Source organism: Ooceraea biroi, chromosome 10 (assembly GCF_003672135.1).
Source record: "Ooceraea biroi isolate clonal line C1 chromosome 10, Obir_v5.4, whole genome shotgun sequence".
In the NCBI taxonomy this organism is placed as follows: domain Eukaryota; kingdom Metazoa; phylum Arthropoda; class Insecta; order Hymenoptera; family Formicidae; genus Ooceraea; species Ooceraea biroi.
In genome coordinates, this window is record NC_039515.1 from 8525701 (window position 1) to 8544589 (window position 18889).

At 50.1% G+C, this 18889-nt stretch overlaps 1 protein-coding gene across 1 annotated transcript in view; it reads right to left on the reverse strand.

Annotated features, from left to right (window-relative positions):
- LOC105283705 (ankyrin repeat domain-containing protein SOWAHB) overlaps positions 1–18889 on the reverse strand; it is a 98303-nt gene that overhangs the window by 16877 nt on the left and 62537 nt on the right. Inside the window, exons 7-8 of the mRNA XM_011346688.3 lie at positions 17371–17382; positions 11591–11596 (exon numbers count right to left, since the gene is read on the reverse strand). Of these exons, the coding sequence (XP_011344990.1) occupies positions 11591–11596; positions 17371–17382 (18 nt within the window). The remainder of the gene's footprint in view (positions 1–11590; positions 11597–17370; positions 17383–18889) is intronic.

Sequence of the window (18889 nt, forward strand, 5' to 3'; positions counted from 1 at the left end):
GATCGTCGGCATTAGTCCATGAATTCATGATTGCGCGACGAACGGAACCTGCGACAGGCGCGAGCGGATGCTAGCAAACGCAAGGATCGCGCTTTATTACTTCAAGCTGAGTTCGCTCTCACGAATGTTCTGCGGATCCAGATCGGCGTCTCGAATCGCGAATCCGATTCAGCGGACGCAGCGAGAAAGATTCGCGCCGCTACGCGACCGCGTACGTCGAGCGTACGGAAATCTGTCGGGGGAGAGTGTTTTATTTCCTGCAATTGCGTCAAGGAGGTGTGTTACCCAGAGTCCCGTAAAAAGAAGAACGGTATGGCGTGCCGGCCTGAACTTTCGCGTCTTGCGCGAAGGATACACAGAATGCAGGAGGTGTCATTAGCATAACGTGGAAGAGCCGTGCGGTTCGTGATTTATTCGCTATCTCCCGTTCTTTTCGCTCGTAATTCCACCTCCACGCCGGGTAAACACGACTCCGGGAGCCAACGAAGGCGTCCAAGCGGAAGATCTATTAGAAAATAAATTTACGCGAATATCTCCAAAGGGCTCCGGCGGGCGTCGTTATTTTCGCGATTCATGACGCAGATTCACGAAGCTGAAGAAGAACGCTCGACGTATATTAGCAACGGATATTTCCAGCATCGCGCGATTTAATTAATAATTCCACGTCGAAGTGTCAAGAGCGGATATTACATTGCAAATAAATGATACAAGAATTATCTATACCGATTTTATCAGTCTCTCAGATATCTTGTTTGAATCAAGGAATGGGGAATATTGCGTACCGCAAATTCAGCGCTCGATCGCGAAACATTCGTGATTATCGGACTCCTCTCGCGCGACTATCGTCGTACAGCCCGTGTAACATCGTACGGATTGACGATCACAATGTTATCCCGTCGCCATCGGGCCATCGCAATTGCGATCTATCACTGCGGCGGTACAATTGAAAAGGGCCGCTTCCTCGTACGAGGGAAATAACAAGAGCCGACGGCGGATCGCGCAAACGAGGTGTAACTGAAATCACTTGAGGCATTCGCTCAAACGAGCTGTGACTGCACGAAGATCTCTATCCCGGCCGGCGAGTCTTTAATTCCCGCGCAGATTATTACCCCGCGATAGAGCCGAGCTGAATATTAATTCCGCGGTGGAAACGCGGTGGATTCGCGTGCGTTACACGCCTACGACGTCGTGCACGCGCAATTAAAGCGCAATAAGCACGCCGGCAATTAGAACGTAATGTTCGTCTAATTTCGAATTCGCTTTTAATTAGACCGAGGCCTGATCGAGTCCGCCCGCTGAACAAAACCTCAACAATAAATCGTTTGCGTCGGGACAATGGCTAGGTTTAGCCGAGAAGAAATGAGGGAAATGCAAAGACGCCGAGGAGCGGAATCGCCGAGTAGATCCGCACAAAGTATGCGGAGAGCTTGCTCACTATCGCAGGTGGCGTCGACGAGCCGCGACGCGACAAGACATTGCCATCAGCAGCGTCCATTACCTCGTGAACGTTGATTCGGTCCGATGAGCATCGGTAGTCAACGATTTCGCTAGCCGCTCGCACGAATAGCGAGCGAACGTCCATGTCGCGGCCACGTCTTACACGTGTGACCGTGGGAGACCGGACGTCGTGAGTTTATACCGTTCGATGCTGCCGAGAGGATGTCCTGAACAGAAGCCGCCTTCCAACTCACTCTCCGGAAGATTCTTAAAGAAGCAGAAGTAAACCGGTCTCTGATCAACTCGATAAAGAGCCTATCAACGAAACCACTATCGCATCATGGAGTAATTAGGAAGAATGTAATTGAGAACTTATAAAAAAGTCGTAAGACTCGTTGTCGGGAAGAGTGTAATATTGAAAACTCGAAATGTACATGTAGCACGTCATCTATAAAGAGTTTCTGATGACGACGGTGACGTTTTCTGAACTGGAACGTGCACCGTGGATAAAACGTATGTTCCAGACATCGTTAAAGGCGACGCTGAACTCTTGACGACGTGGACATCGATATTCAGCGACGCATCCGGAGATCCCTCGTGGTTTCGTGAATCACGAGGTTCACGGGTTACCTGCCGCGGGCACGGTCGCCGCATGCATACATCCGGCCGCAGCGGAGTTTAAACGATTAAACGGGGGCGGTTTCCCGCGAATAATCGATGTCCCCCCCCGTCCCCGATGTCCTCGGGCGTACGGCAAAGTTCTCGGTCGTCTCGATCCAACACGGTATTTCACGGGGGATTACGCGGCTTACGCTTTCGTTCGATCGTGCCAATCCCCCCCGCCCCCACCTGCAGTCCTTGTCCACCGCCGTCAGGAATTATCGGTCGTGTGCCGATTATATTTCGCATAGGCGCGGCCCGGTCTGCCTTCAGTCTTGCCCACGGGAGAGATGTATGGGCTTCCGGCGGGAATTGTTGCACGAGGCTACGAGGAGGAGGTTCAAGCCAATATTCGTTAAATCATTAGGCCGCTCTAAGCGCGAGCAGCCACCAGCACTCGCTTTCACTTCCCGAGGATTAATTAAACGCCGTAAATTAAGCGTCGAATATTGATAACTCCGATAAAAGTATACGTGAGATCTCATACACGATTTCCTTCCCCGAACTACGCAAATATCCCTCACTACTCTTCCCTTGGAGATAAGCGAGAAGTGTTATTACAAATTACAACTTTGTGAAATATTTTACACGTTTCGGGGGAATAAATTCCCGCCGATTTCTCGGCTGTTCACTCTCTCTCCCTCTCTCTCTATTTCTCTCTCGGAAGCTCTCGAAGGGATTCTACGTGCTGCACAGCGATCGCAGAGAATCGATTCGGGATCGATCGCGAGCCCGATTTGCGGGGGCCCGATGGATGCGGAAGCCCTCGGCAAGAGCGTGAGCAAGGGCGAGGGGGTGAAAGGGTAAGCCGCTTTGCGAACGAGCGGAATTGCCGAACCGCGTTTGGGACGAAGGGAGCAGGCGATTAGGTAAACCCGGGATTAGTTGGACGTCGCTGCTCCCTTCGTTCGGCAGCGAGCAGAGAGCCCTTCCACCTTCGACTCAGACTCGGCGCCGGCTCCTCCGCCTCCCTCTCCCCCATCCTGCCACTCGATCTACTATTGGTGCCTAGTCGAGTTCGATTGCCGCCACTAATAATGCCACCCTTGATTTACATGATTGGATTGGCGTCTCGAAATTGAAACTGCCGCATGCCAGCGCGCGACGGAGGGAGAACCCGTTTACGCGCTCTGTATCAGGTCGCGGACATCGAAATCTCGCAGTAGGTTGCCTCCCTCGGGCTGCAGCACGAATGTCCGATCAAATAGATGTCCAATCCAAAATTGTCACGATCGATCTTTAGAATCCTTTCTCTCCTTGTGCCTTTCTCAATCGCCGCGATTAATCGCCGAACGGTAAGTCCTGCTCGCTGCGTTCGTGTCACGTTCGCGGTACCAGTGTAATCTCGTTCGTTTCCTTTGTTTCACGGTATCGTCCGCGATCTGGATTCCCCCGGTACGCCGAGAAATTCTCTCGTAAATCCCCGCGGCCGGGATCGTATTGAATCATCGTTCGTCGCGTCCCGGATGCGCGGGCAGACACCGATATATTTCATAGATGATGCAACAAAAGGACGCCGTTTCCTCGGAGAGACCTCTCGGAGAGATTAGTATGCTCGTATCTGCATGCCGCAAGATCGTATCTGCCACGAGTGCGGTCCTTTGTGGGTTTTTGTTTGCGTTGCGTGCGTATTTATGTGAGCGCTCTTCCTCCTCGTTTCGGCTTCTCCTCCGCTTCTTTCTTTTCTTCTGCTGCCTTCTACCCTTCGTCTTCTCTCTCTGCTCTTCTTCGTCTGCCCGTGCCATAATCGCGGGGGACGTTCCTACTTAGGAGAACGCTCCAAATGATCCGCTCCGACCAATCAATCTTTAGAAAGTTACTGTCACGACGCGAGTCCCCGGGGAATTTCTTCCGCGCACACGGCAAGTCGCATTCAAATGTCCAAGTTTATTTTTGCCTCCGCCAGGAAAAGGAAACTTCGCCGGAACTCGCATTTCCAAGAGGATCCGCTCATACCTTAACGTCGAAACTTTTTTCATCATTTTTTCACACACGGGTATAAAATATCTGAATAGCTGAATTACTCGTATGTGAAGAATTGCTACAAGCACAGTTTGAATCGTGATCCACTCGCTTGATCTTGAATTTACTCGTAGACTTTGTAGGCTCAATATCCAATTCATTCAACGCGATCCTCATCATCGCGTGCGCACGCGCGCATTATATCAATACCGCTGTCGAGTCAGATGTACATATCCATTGTCTCGGCGCGGATCTATAATCCCTACTGTGTACCAATTACCTCGTCCATTCTGCCTACGTCGCATGCAAATTGGATTTCGGTTACGGAAGACGCGCTGGAAGACGCCGGGGCCGTTTCCCCGTCGACGAGTTCCTCGTCGTTACCAGCGGCTAATTAGAAGCCCAGCGCACTCGAGAAGAAAGAGGAAGAGCGAGCGCGCAAGCGAGCGAGCTTTCCAGCCGGTTGGGCGTAGCAAGGAAAGGAGCGTAAAATTGATGCTGCTGTGGCTCGTGGAGTGTGCAGGTGCCCGGATACCACCCGGGTACGATCGAAAACGGTGGCGCCAGTCCGCGGCCGGTCACAATAGGGTGTATCGCCGTCAACCAGGAAAACCGACGACAATGAGGATGACCCTTGATAATCGGCTCGTTTTAAAACGCCACTCGACCCGCTCGGATACCGCAAGTGCGTAGGTTCTGTTCTCTACCTGACCAGATAGGCGGACCCGCCATGATGAACGAGACGGGATGGACAGTAGCAGCCTCCGACCGCGCGACGATGCTAATCCGCTCGCGCGCCACAACTCGCTCGTGCCGGGTCTCCTTTGAGACGTAAACGAGCGGCAAACTTTCCTGGACATTACGCCTTTGTGGAAGTTACGCAGGGTCGGTTTCTTCGACGACTATCTTCGGATTGTCGGCGTCGAGCTTCTGAATAGTTTCCGAATGAATCCACCGGAAATTCAGGTGGGTCATCATGTCGAGTTCCCTCTCCGTCTCTATCTCTCTCTTCACTTTGTCTAATAAATGACGCTTTCGCTCTCTGTCTCCTTACTGAACTTCTTCATGATACTTTTGATGATTATTTGATGAGTGAAAGAAGCTTTGATGTGACGACGATTGTACACGAGGCGTTCGAATCTACGTTGCGAGCGATGCGTTATTAATTACGGGCAAATCGGGGCGCACGGGTTCGCGTGAAGTGTGGGAAACGCGGACGATCGCCTCGGCATCCGGCTGGCGAGAGAGGAAAGAGAGCATTAAAGGAAGGGATGAACTTCTTTTTGCGGCAATTTCAGCGCGCGTCAATTAAATTACCGCGATGCGTCCGGGCCCTCGGGTTTGATCGGGCTGCAGTACATAGGAAGCACTCGAATGAGAATCTTTCCCACGCGAGGCATCTTTAGGCAACGGGAATACGTATACGAGATTGCACGCTTAACGCCCGCACAATTCGCGCTGTTGAAACCGCGCGAGGAATTCCCGACACCATTTTCGTGAACGCGTTCCAAAATACGACCGCGATGCTAATGTCCGTGCTAGAATAAGAAGGCAGGTCGACTGGGTCTCATGAATATCGAAGGAAACAACTCACGAGGCTCAAGAGACGCATTTGGACAATTTCGAAATCGCGGGACACCGATAGTCCTCATTAGCTGTCGCGAGGCGTGAGTCGAGGAAGCATTAGCATTCACAGGCTGCGCGCCACTTTTCGGAAATGCAACCTGGGCGGGCAGAAAGTCGCGTGGTCGACGCGTGAATGCAAAGGAATCGAATAAAGGATACAGAGAGGGATACGAGAAAAACAGGCGAGATGAAAAAAAGAGAGAGGGAGAAAAAGAGAGAGTTCCCGAGAGTTCCCGGCGGAACTCCAGAATTCGTCGCATTAATATGATGCGCGTGAGTCACGCGAACGCGTTGCTAGTCAGTGAGCGTTTGGTTTTCTGTCGGCGATCGAGATGACGACGATGATAATGCGACGACGCATCGATGGCGACGCACGGGTCATGCGACAATGATGACGCACAATGGAAGGGAATCGGCCTGCGTCGCCGTTCTCCCTTTTGTCGTCGTTAGCGGCGGGGCGCGATGAGAATTCCATTATTTCACGCGGCGCGCGGATACGCGCTGACACAGAAATAGGCATCGGGAGTCGCGCACGCATCCGCGTCGTTTAACGCAATTACCTCGCTGCTGTGCAGGCGTGCGTGAAATTCCAATACGGACCTGCTGCAGTGGTTGCAGCGGACATTACCCGTTACCGAACCTGCTTTTATGTACGCGAAAAAGGAACTTAATAAAATTCCGTGTCTAACTCGGTAATGCCTTCTTCGTTTAGTGACCAAGGAAAATTCTGCGAGCTTATACGGGAAGAAAAAAGTGTTTCGGTTCCAAATCGGTAATAGAAGATTGTGTGATTTGAATTTAGAGTCAAATGATGTTTTACATATATATTTAACCAATTTCGTAAAACCAGAATCTTATGTTAAAGAAAATCAATATAGAAACAGAAGATTCTTCGGATTAATTAATTAATCGCATACGATCGATATATATTTTTCTGAATATCTTGCGCTTTCAACACCAATCAATCGATCAAATCGGATACTATCCTTGAACGGAGCATCCCTCCCATGCGTCTACTAGGACTTTCCATTTAGTTCTGCGCGCGGAATGTCCTCGGACATTACGCCCGCCAGCAATTTGGAAACAGCCTGTACGGCATTAAGTGATGGACCGTGCGGGGGCCCGGCCGATGGCCACGTACAAGAGTAATATCCCGTACGGGAGGACGGTAACACACACGAGGGTGGAGGCGTCAGGGGAAGCAGCGGTGGTTGGAGGTGCGCTATGCTCTTCGGGGTTCGTTCGCTCGCTCGCTTACTCTCTCGCGCAAAGGGTCAGCTACAGATTTTTGCGGGCGGTACGAAAACCGGCATTGGGGCAGCTGCGTGCGGTCAGCCACTCTGCCCGCAGCGTTGCGTCGGTCGTGCATCACCGGCCACTGTATTAACCCCAAGCCCCGACGTACTCGGCCAGCACCGCAGGCCGCAGATTCCGCGGGTGCGAGCGGGCCCCCGTGCACGCGCGCGCGAACCCTCTCGCCGTTATATACCTGATCACCCCCGACTGATCCCTCATCCTCCTGAGCAGGGCCACCAAATTTCGTATCGCCTGTATAATCGAGCGCGCGTAATTCCGCGGATCTGCGCGAAACGCGTGCGAAAAGTGGTGACTATAAACAAAGAAATTGCGTGTGACGCGATGTTTTAGCGAACAAACGGGTTCTCTCGTGGCTTTAAAGGGAGTATCCTAGGCATTTCGGAGGAACGTATCTTTTTTCCAAGTGTATCTTCCGGGTGTATGCTCGAGAGCGTCAATGATGCAAGAAAACCTCGCAGAAGCGATTTCTTGCGAACCTGGAATTCCAGATGCAACCAAATGGCACACCATGCGATCGGTAGAGAAGCGAAAAGGTAGCCGGCATCACGAAGGGCCGCCGAGGGAAGAGCTAGCTCATATTCCACATAATGAGAGCAGCACCGACATCAGACAGGCCGACACTATGGAGTAATCGAAAGCCGCCGCCGCAGCTGTGTGCTTGGCCGGGGCTAATGCAGCAGCGCTTTAAGATCGATAAAGCAATTTCGATTGGCAACCGATAATCAGGGGAACGAGTGTTCCCCATCGTGACCGCGAGACGGCATTTACGTGGACTTGGTAAAAAGGTGCTTTCTTGGAGTGACGCTATTTTCTGCAGAGTTAATCGTCGAGTTCCAGATTCTCGTACTCGAGTGTCAAAAAGCTGTGGTTATCTTTTCCTTCTTTATGCCTTCCAATTAAAGATCGACCCCGTAAATCGACCGGCGAAGCCTTATATGATAAAATACGTCAGGCGCACCTGACACTCTCGCGCGATAAACGATGGCGTTTAATTAAAAACATTAATAAAACATCGTACTTACATACTGCGATGAAGGTGATCCAGGATCACGCATACATGTACATACGCATGCACATACGTCCGTTCGTCCATCCGGGATGCGTAGCAGGCGGGGCACGAGGCGTGAAACAGAAAAGACGATGGTGGTTACACGTATCTGCGCGCGTCAGCCTCGTTAGTATTAATTAAGACCTTATTTATTATATGGCGCGCAAACGCGCGTAAGCGCGCAAGCACGATTTGCATATGCGATATCGCGTGGATATCGCGGCGAACAAAGTTCAGCGTCGCGCGTAGATCCATCATCGTTGTCATTACCGCGGCCAGGTCGGGGCGGATTGCGGCCTGCGACGAATTATCGTCCCGTATACACGTCGACGATTGTTGACAGCCGGCAATCAAGTCGCTCTTGCGAACCCAGCGATCGTGCACCGGCCAGCGCGAGATGGCCGGCGATACGGTTACATAATATCGCGTCGCTTAAAGGCCCATTCGAACCGTTTTCGATTTTTGACGGATCATCCGATCTGTCTCTGATCGACGTCGCTCTTGAATGATGATCGACGTTCTAATGATGCGACGTGCTCGAGCATGACGTTGATCGCTCGTCTCGATGGTAATTGTAATTATTATTACGTGCGCGTTGGATAACTGTGGGATATCGTGCATTGTTTGGACGGGGCTTAAAGTTGATTTTGCGCTAGTAGCGAGCGACGAAACGAGGATCACGATACGCGCGATCCGCCGAGACGTCGACGAGGAAACTCGACGAGATTTCCAAGGCAAAGTAGCGGTCGGAAGCGTGCAACGACGCGCGCGAGCGCCGGCGATCCGTCATGATCAAGCGGGACCTGTGATTTAATTGTCACCGGTAACTCCGTGACGAGAGAGACTCCGCGGAAAGCGCGCAGGGTCGGCTAAATCGCGAGGTAAGAACTGCCGTATCCTTCCTCAGGGAGAAATGATTATCGCCCAGGATACGGCGTCGATAACTTCATCAAGAGAATCCACTAGCTGTTGAATAACTGTTCGATTCTATTATATAATTAATATATATAATTTCATTCATCGATATTCAGAGAATATTTTTCTAAAACAGTTTGGCATAAATGAAAAAGTTTCCACTATGAGACAGTTAATTTAACAGTGATACATTAAATATTGATTCAAGTATTTATCCGTTTATTTGTTAACATATTTATCCACTTCTCTCTTAAGCGGCATCGCCAGTTAAAATTGTCGAAAAAGCGATGATCAAAGACTGAAAAATAAAGAGCGTTCCGAAGAAACGGCGGCCCTGGAAGGGCAATAATCGAGAGGGAGCAGCAGGAGGAGGACAAGGGGTGGATCGCGGGTGGTTTAAAGATCGACTCCGGCCCCCGTCGGCAAAACGCGACGGTGTTTCGCGAATCTCGTTCAACGAGCCGGCACGATATCCAGTTCGGGCAATTATAAAACTGCTGTAGAGAGTCACCGCCACCGCGAACACATGTTTCGCCCTCGTACCACCCCCCGAAGCTCCCTCCCGTCCAGCGGCGATGCCGACATGGGAGCGAACGCGCGACACGCCACGTACGTACGCACGCACGCACGCACGCACGCACGCACGCGATCGCCGCGCGAGTGTGTGCGAGTTCCGCAGGTCTCTGCGTGCGTCCGCGGTTCTGTATAATTTGACATGTTGTCGTACACGTTATTATTCAGATAGATCTTGAGATACGCGGCGCGAGTCGAGCGGACCTCTCTTCCTCGTTCTCCTTCTTCCTCCCGCCCGCCCTTCGTGGACGAGCAAACGCACCCCGACGACCATCGTCCTTCCCTCTCACCCTTGTAGTCTTACTTTCATGCACTCTCCAGCTGATCGTGAGCGAATTAAATATTACACTGTGCTTCCGTCACGTCCGGCTTGACACATTGACTTTCGAGACTTTCGGTGTCCAGCAACTCTTTCACGAGCAACACTGACAAATTAATGAGAAAAATGTAAATCGCGTGCGTATTTGCGAGCGTCTTCGTTCCGATAATAACAACGAGTCGCTCTTACATGGCGTTTACTGCGTTCAAAGTGCAGTGTACTTAATATTTAAACGTGCGTAATAAAATCGCATCGAGGCATCTCGTCTTCGATTCTCTTTCTCCCTCTTTCCCTTTCCCAGATTTGCAATTTCTTCCGTGTCGTGATGAGCAAAGGAGATACGTGATTAAGTTGATTATTAAATCAACTTGGAGTTATAAAAAACGTGCATAACGAGGGTGTGTGTTTTGTAGAGGTGCATTTAGTTAAACGCGTTAAGGAGCACAAAGTACGCGCAGCACGCTCGGAAGTCCGCGCGCGCGTTATTATGCGGTTCGTTAAAAAGTGCTAACCAACGCCGAGCGAGCGCCGCTTTATCTTTCGCATTTTTATTCATTAAGTATGGAACCATACGTCTATCTCGCGCGATATTTTCGTCATAATTACAGCATTACCAGCTGACAGCTCGAAGCGAGAAACGTGCCGGTCGGTCACGGGAAAACTCATGTTCCCCGTGTGAAAACATAAATTAAAATATGTTAGAAATGCCGGTTATATCAATCAATGTCTGTCCGCTGGAAGGTAGGCGCGAGGATGCTTCGTCATTAGGAAGTGACCTTTTGGGCGTCTTCGAAAGCTGAGGAATGGCGATTCATCACACACACGCATATGCACATGCGTCAAGCCAAGCGTTTTAGAATATTTTTACGATTAACGTGCGCACGCTATTCTTCATTCCGCGGACCCCCCAGTGGGCGGTCCGAATCCTGCTCGGAATTACTGTACCAATTAGAGTTACAGAACCAAGTGAATCTTTATCGATCGGAAACATCTGTCGCGCTGTATGACTTTGAATTTTGAAAGATTCCTCAATTATAATAAAAATTTAATTATAGACAGAATCAATAATCAAGAGACGTCATTTCGCATCAAGGATATGAACACAGCAGAGAAAACAGAAGATGTATTTCTGTAATGCCACACGGAGAAAAAAAGGCAAGCAAATTTATGAAACTGAAAAAATTCCTAGCTATATTAGTATTCATTTGTTAATACAAAAGCAAAAAAAACAAGTTTACTGCCTTTTTCTTCAATGTACTATCTATTCACAATTGAGCTGAATGATGATGGTTTGTTAGGTACATGCACGGTGTTTAGATCGCGCTTAATTCTACCATTAGGCTCGATCGTGATCGTATAATTTGATCCGCGCGATACGCACCGCGTAACCCGCGCTAAATTATTGGTAGCGTTGATCTAGCGTTGATCTAGCATCGATCTTCCCTCCACGCTTCGCGCGTAGCAATGCGAGAGAAATTCTTTCTCTTTCTCTCTCTTTCTTTCTCTCTTTCTCTCCTTTCCAAGCGCACACGGGAGAGATTTCCTACAGTAGATATAGCGTCGGCTCTAAACATCCGCCATTATATTAAATTGTGTATATTTCCCTTCATAATTGCTCGAATTATACGCATTATGTAAATCGGTATGTTAATGCCCCCTCGCCTTCCCCCATTCCCCCATTCTTCCTTTCACTCTCTTCCTTTCTCTCTCTTCATCGACGCCCCTCGCCCTGCATAGCCCTTCGTCCGCGCGCGATTCTTTTTCCCTTCGTGCGTTTTTACCCGCCTCGCGGTCGGGGATTACAGCAATTTCGTTTAAGCGCGCGCGCGCGCGCTAAAGGGTTACTTTATGTTTCTTTTATATCCGGCCGGCATCTCTCTTACCCGGCAAGAAATCCACTCTTGAGAGGCGGCCTCCTGATCGCGCGTGTTTTAACGCATACCTTTATTTACATAATATTCCGCCAGATCCGTATCGTCGCGATCCACAATCGCGTCTTCGTGATCGCGGTCACGGCGCTTGCAGACGCCGAAATCGGGGCCGATCAGTTGATCTTACATGATGTTGCGAGGCTGCAAACATGACGTTACAAGTAAACGATCGACGCGCGAGATTAAGTCCTAAAAATGAGCTTTACATTTGTCAATCACAAGGTACGAGCGCCGAAATATAAACGACGCACCGGGCAGAAATTTTCTCCGCCGCAGGTGGAAGAAGAAAATATCACGCTCCGGTTTATATAATCGTTATTTCCTCTCGATCTTTGAGATCACCTCAATTTACGGCACATAATTGAAGCTTGATGGGTTCTTTCGACAACGCGAGGAATTTATATTAAAATATTCCGGCGAAGTAAGTCACAACAAATTATTGATTCGATCTTCATAATGTCGCGGTCGCGACATCGAAAGGATGTAATAACATTCGAAGATGTAAAACGATCACGAGCGTGCCCGTTTAAGATGATATCTCGAGAAACGCGTGAAGCTTAATACGCCGATAAGGAGGACTCGGCGTTCCCTTATCCCGGCATCAGGAACTTCGTCAAATTTGTATCCGTCGACGTTCGGCTGCCGAACGTCGATCGATGATCGCGTGATAGTCGTTACACGCCCCGAACACCGTTTCGCATTTATCTTCATTTCTAGACAGCTGTAGCCGTCCGAAGCGAGGCCTCGCACGAAACCGGCGCAAGAGTATGTACGCGCATCCCGCGATTTCGGGCCGCGTCCTTTTTGTTTCTCCGCAGAGAACGTCGGCGCCACCGCCATATATTCCGCCAGCGTCTCTTTTCGCAGGCAAGAATTTGCCTGAACGATCTGACCAGGTAATCCCCGCGTCTCATTACCGGCGCCAATTATCGAATGGACGATTGGATCAGGTGCGGTGGCAAACGATCCTCGACTACTCTCAATCAAGCCGTGGACGACGACGGACGATCGACGGCAATTTCGATGATGATACGGAATTATCCAGCGTGAGGAGAGAAAGAAAGAGCGAAGGAGAGAGGCCGAGGGAGCGGAAGAGAGAGACAGAGAGAGCAAGCGGTAGAACCCCGAAGAGGTATTCGCTCCAGACTCGGACTTAAACCTTTCTTCAGCGTTCGCTGCGGCCTCGAGAGCCTTCCTCACAATGTTTTTCGTACGTCTCGCATATATATCTAATAAATATATGCGTGCCCCCACACATATTATATATACGTCGATATAGAACGACCATCACGGGGATCCGCGGGCGAACTTCGTACCAGGGCCTGTGTGATTTTCCATGCAAATTGAGTTGTTCGCCTGTCATTATGCTAATAAAAGTAATAGCGCGTCGCATAGGGGTAATGCAGCTGTCGCAAATGAAGCGCGACCGGCGATCGGCGTCAGCATCGGCATCGGCATCGATCCCGGAAGGCGCGCGTCGCGAATCGCGACATTTTTTCACGTTAACATTGTCGTCGGTTCGACAGCCTGCTGCTTCGACAGGTGGCTTGCTTCTCGACACGGTGAAAGTTGTCCGGGGATACACGGACGCCGGCGTAGCTTCTCTTTTCTCGATTTTTCATTACGCGCAGCGGACAATACGACACGCAGGAAAAAGGGAAAATGTTCAGCTCATTTGCGGCCGAGAGGGAAAGCGGTGGAAACGCATCTCGATTCGTCTCACGATTAGTACACAGCATTCGAATCAACAACGACACCGGGTGTCGTTGAATTGAATCGGCCACGCGAAGGGAGACCCGGCTTCGAGAAACGAGATACGTTTTCTCGAGGTTGCTAAAAACGTCTCTATTGTTCTTCTTGTCCATGCAAGTGTACTCTAAACATTTATCTGTAACATACTCCATCTTCTCAGGCATGAAATTCGAGACTCCTTGAATATCTCGTCCAAATCAAACTCGATCGGCAATCTCTTCACGCCGAACACCGGGGACACCCCATATACTTTTCCATTAACACTAAACGCGCGCTCGTCGCTTGGATGCGGGAGAATCGCACGAGAAACTATGCGGCTGGCGCGAGATGGTACGCAGAGATTGCGTTTATGTAAGACGCGGGCGCTAATTTACACCGCCGCCGCCATCGGGAATAATGACGCGGCGATGTGCAATTAACGCGCGTCATTGTGCTCGCGCCACTTGACCCAGGATTTTCCCCCCGCGCTTATTAATAATGTATGCGACAGACGCGAACAGGCGGTCAGCTCTTCCTTTTTCTCCGCGTCTTCGGCGCGAAAACGCGCGAGCGGCTCGCGTCGGCCGTGCGGTTTCTCACCAGCCGAGATCTCTCGGCCTCCGCGGCGCATCGTGGGACTGATTGCGGAAACCGTCTGCTGCTGCGGCACGTTACGTGCGTGCATAATGCATATCGCGTGACTCCGTCACGGATCCGGACAGTTACAACGTGTACACGCGTAACAATATCGCGTATCATGGTGAATCTCCTTTCCTCTGTCTCTCTTTCTGCCTCTGTCTGCCTTTCTCGCCTCGTTCTCCGACGTCTGGCATTTTAATCGGAGCCGCGAGGCGCAGAGAGAGACACAAAGAAGAGAAGAAAGAAAGAGGGGAAAAAATGGATCGCCGGGAATGTGCATCCTCTTACGAACGAGCGAATGGACGAACGGTAGCGTAACGAGCGGCGTGCGTACTAATAATAAAATGTAAGGTGGTGCGCACACGACTGTTCTGCCGGGACAACGCCTCTCCTTCGCACGCAGGTACTTCTTTCTTGGTTCACGCTCGTCGTGTACCGCATTACGATCGGCCGTCCAGTTACATTGTAGCGCAATTACACTATCCGCACGTTGGATCTATGTTAATCGCATTCTTATACGCCTCGACGGCGCGTATCTCGCGATCATAAAAGCGAACAAGAAGCAGAAAGAGAGAGAGGGAGAGAGAAAGTAATACTCTTGCAATTTGAAATAAAGGACCTCTTGCAACAAAACGACGAACGTCGCCCTTCCTTCGTCCTTTCGATAAAGACGTTTGCGACGCGAATCGAGATTTTCCGAGTCCTTTCTTTAAGTCATCGTTGCGCGATGACGAGCTAGTCTCAGATTTCCGATGGAGACCACTCGGAACAAGGCTGCCGTAATCGCGGTTTATCGCAATTAAAATTATACTTGCTGACTGCGTTGTAGCACAATTACACTATCAGACCGCTCGATCTGTATTAATAACCGCGCTAATAACAAGTCGTTTTTCTTCTTCTTTCTCAAGCGTACAGCCCGCCAGGCTTATCTAACCGCACTGCCCATTATGCATTTGACGGGGAGGATCGTTAAGATCGGGGATCGACCAGTTTCCGGCTCTGTGAATTTGTTTACGATCAGTTTTCCATTTCCCGGCTTGCAGGCCGACCTTGCAATTAACGGAAGGGAAACAGTTATCTTTTAATTGGCGCGAGCCGAGAGTTATCGTTCCGACTCGGCTTTCCGCATGACGATCGTCTCGATCGATCTCTCGACCGAGATCGAGGAATCGGCCCTTTTAAGCCTTACGAGTCCAACGAAACGCGATTTGTAAAAGTCGCGCCGGAAAAACTGCGGCACGGCACGGCACGCCCGCTGTGCCTTTACGAGCAGCAGGTTCAGCATGTCGGCCAATTACACCTTCCACGGTTAGGTGGTTCCCCGTCTTAACGGGCAGTTAGTGCCAACATAAATGTCTCTGCCGCACGCTTTTAATTGCCCGCTTATATAGCATCGCATGCGATATATATCGTATATATATACGCCGCGGTGTGACGGCGAAAAGGCCGGCGCTCGGTGTGCGGAAATTTCAGGCGAGATATGCGAGCGAGATCCTGAACATCCTCCTCCCTCTGCCTGTTTTATTTCCGAACGATCCTGGAGATCGTCGTCCTGGTCGTCGTCGTCGGTCAGGTTTCGTCAAGCTTCATGAGCCTCTTTAATTTCCAATAAATTCTGAGATGTTTCTTCCTTCAACAAGTTCTCGTCGAGGATTCGCTTAAATTCATTTATGGGTGTCTTAAATTCACCAATTTGAATTTTGTTAATCGGCTTAATTCGTTCTGTAACTGATACTTTGCTTTTTATGACTCTACTTTTGAATCTGGACACTTGGTGGTTCGCCAATGAGATGCAACTGCGATGTGAAATACACACGCACGACGAAGCCGTTATTCGCGTTAAATCTTCCTCTTTCTTTTTCTTCCTCTCCTCTCTCTTTTTCTCTCGTTGCAACCCCCCGTGAAACACATCGCAATAACAAATGACACCGTAAATTTCGCCCGTCGTTATTTATAACTCACTTGACCGGCATTCGTTTTCGGCGCACGTATCGCGTGGGTGTGCAACACTCGGAACACCGTAACGTCGTGGGGCCCGGTCATGGGGCCCCGTTAGCGGAAGAATCCGGGCGATAACTTCAGCCTCGAGTGGGGATACCCGAATTTCGGTTATTAATTTCGTGAGCGCCGCGACGGGGTGCTACGACCCCCTCGTGCGTGTCAAGCGCCGGGGTTGGGCCCTTCGTCGCGGCCCTTCGCCCTCGGGACCTCTCTGAGACAATGGCCGCCCGCAGCGTCGGATGTCTCCGACGACGTCTGCGGACCCCCGTCGGGACGCGAGCGCCACGATCGCGGTTTTACTACTATAGAGACGTCAGTTATCCGTCTCGACGTCCCGGGCCCTGGGCCCTGAGGCACGCGGGCCTCCTTCGATTTATCGGTACCGCCGTCGACGCATGACGATCAACCAGCGACGTCGCAGCATATCGCTAATGAACCCAGAATCAGGATACCGGTCTTTCGAATTAATTAATAATTAATGATATTCACAAAGATTCCCAGTGCTCATTAATACGGATTTATAATTTCCACATTCATGAGAAAAACGAGATAATCACAAGTTGGTGTTACAACCAATGTATAGTACGAGATAATTTGCAGAATTAATAGATGAATAGATTAATAGATTTGCACTTCGTGCTCCGAATACTTCCGTTATTACTTCCATTAATTAGAGACATCGCTGTTCACTATTTTTTATTGAATGTTATGTTGATAGAAGTAGAATAATATTTATTACAAGTTGCGACACTGATCTTACGGAATCTAACTGCATGCAACGTGCTTGCGCGAAAATATAAAAGATATTACGAGATACTTACGCCCTGCGTGTGAGCATAGCGATGTCGGCGAGGGATGAGGCGTCGATTCATTGATGTAGGCAAGTGCATGTAACAGAAATGCGCACGTTATGTAATCATAATTGGCCGGGGAAGTTTCGCGTCGCGCGTTCATTCGCGTTACAAAAAGGGAACACTATTCAACTACGACAACTAAAAGTTCCACTTTTGCTCAATTTTTTATACATCTCCGCGATTAGCAATGTAAACTACATGCACGTTTATACGCGCGAGACCCCTCGCAAGTTCCCGTATGGGGACTCCACGCGGTCCCCGCAATTAATTGACCGATCCGCCGGTGTGGTTTCCACCATGGCGCAGAACCCATTACTTTGTAGCATTCGGTGGTAGCGCTTAATGACCCATACTCACGGAAGTCGGATCCTGAAACAGAAGAAGCGTGAAGGTACGGGTTAGACATGCCGCTCAAAATTCCCTCGGCGCTGCGAAACGTTTAATTTTCAATTTTAAAGGATCGAGCGTGGCAGCGGTACCACCACCACCGCCGCCATCGCCGTTGTCGTCGCCGCCGCAACTCCCGGTAGCCAGTTTCCGCTTTATTGCTCCTTTTTAAATCGTCCGTCCGTTTAGAAATTCCGCTCGCGCCACTCCTCGTCGGCCGTATTACGTGCAGGTGACTACGTGCTTACACGCACGCAGAAGGAGGAAGGTGGGAGAGAGGGGAAAACAGGAGGTGAAGAGGGTGGACAGTGGACATTATGCAGGCATAATAATTGGATTGTAATCGGTCCATGCGACGAAACGGCGCCCTGCCGCTCCCCTTCCCTCCCGCATTACGTGCATAATGTCGCGCGCGGTTTTTCTAAGTATAAAGACGTTCGACAATTTGTTATGCATGCCTCGCATGGACGAAAATTGCGTTTAATTCGCCATTGCTGCCCGCTCAAGACCGGACAAGCCACCGCGGGGCTGCACAGCGCAGTGCGGTGAGCAGGGGGAAAAGGGTGATACGACGCCCCGTTGACTACATAAATGTAGATGTTCCGTTTAAAAAGCCATTTTCGCGTGTTTAGCATAATACGTAATCGCGCGAACCGTCGTCCGCCGGATCATTCCCGCGTCCGTCGCCCGCCATCGTGAAGAGGTTTACCGCGTCGTTAACCATACGAGAAAAAGAAGGGTACCGCGCGCAGGCAAAAATATCCCGCCTCGATCGACGTTCCCCGAACACATTTACGTCTCGCGCGAACGAGATTCCATCAAAATACTCGTGGAATCCTGACTTTCGTCGTGCTGAACGTAATGCGTTTTTGTATAAACCTCCCTTAGCAAGAAAATAATTATATTACAATTTTATCTTGTACCTCTTAAATAAAATTAAATTATCCAAAATTAACGATTGGTCCTTTGCCAAAACTCTGTCCTCGGTTTTCAATCTGACACTTTTCAGAATTTCTCTCAGGCTTCTCTGCACACATCTTGAAACGTCTTCCGTCGACGGGAAATTTTGCGGTTAAACTCTATCTTGTTTGAAAGTTGCATGGCGACGCCGGCATCGTCAGCACGTTTCAATCAGCGAAAGTCAATGGCAAGTCGATGCGATGCGCCACGATTCCTCGTTCCGGTCTCTCTTTACTCTTCGACCGACAGTTTTACCGCCTTCCGACAATACCGGTTTCCGGGTGGTCCCGGCGAGAAAAACTCGCTGTCGAAATCGTGCGGGTGAAATCGCGGATCGATGTACCGAGACCGGCACATGTCCGACGTGTAATACACCGCGGTGAAATCTCGGCGATACATATAAAAGTGACGACGACGGTGAACGCTAAATTCCGCTTTAATTGGAACCCGACGGATCGTAATTTTCTAATCCCTTAATTTCAAGCAACATGCCTGCACGTGTCGTATTATGATAAACGTGCGAGAAGAA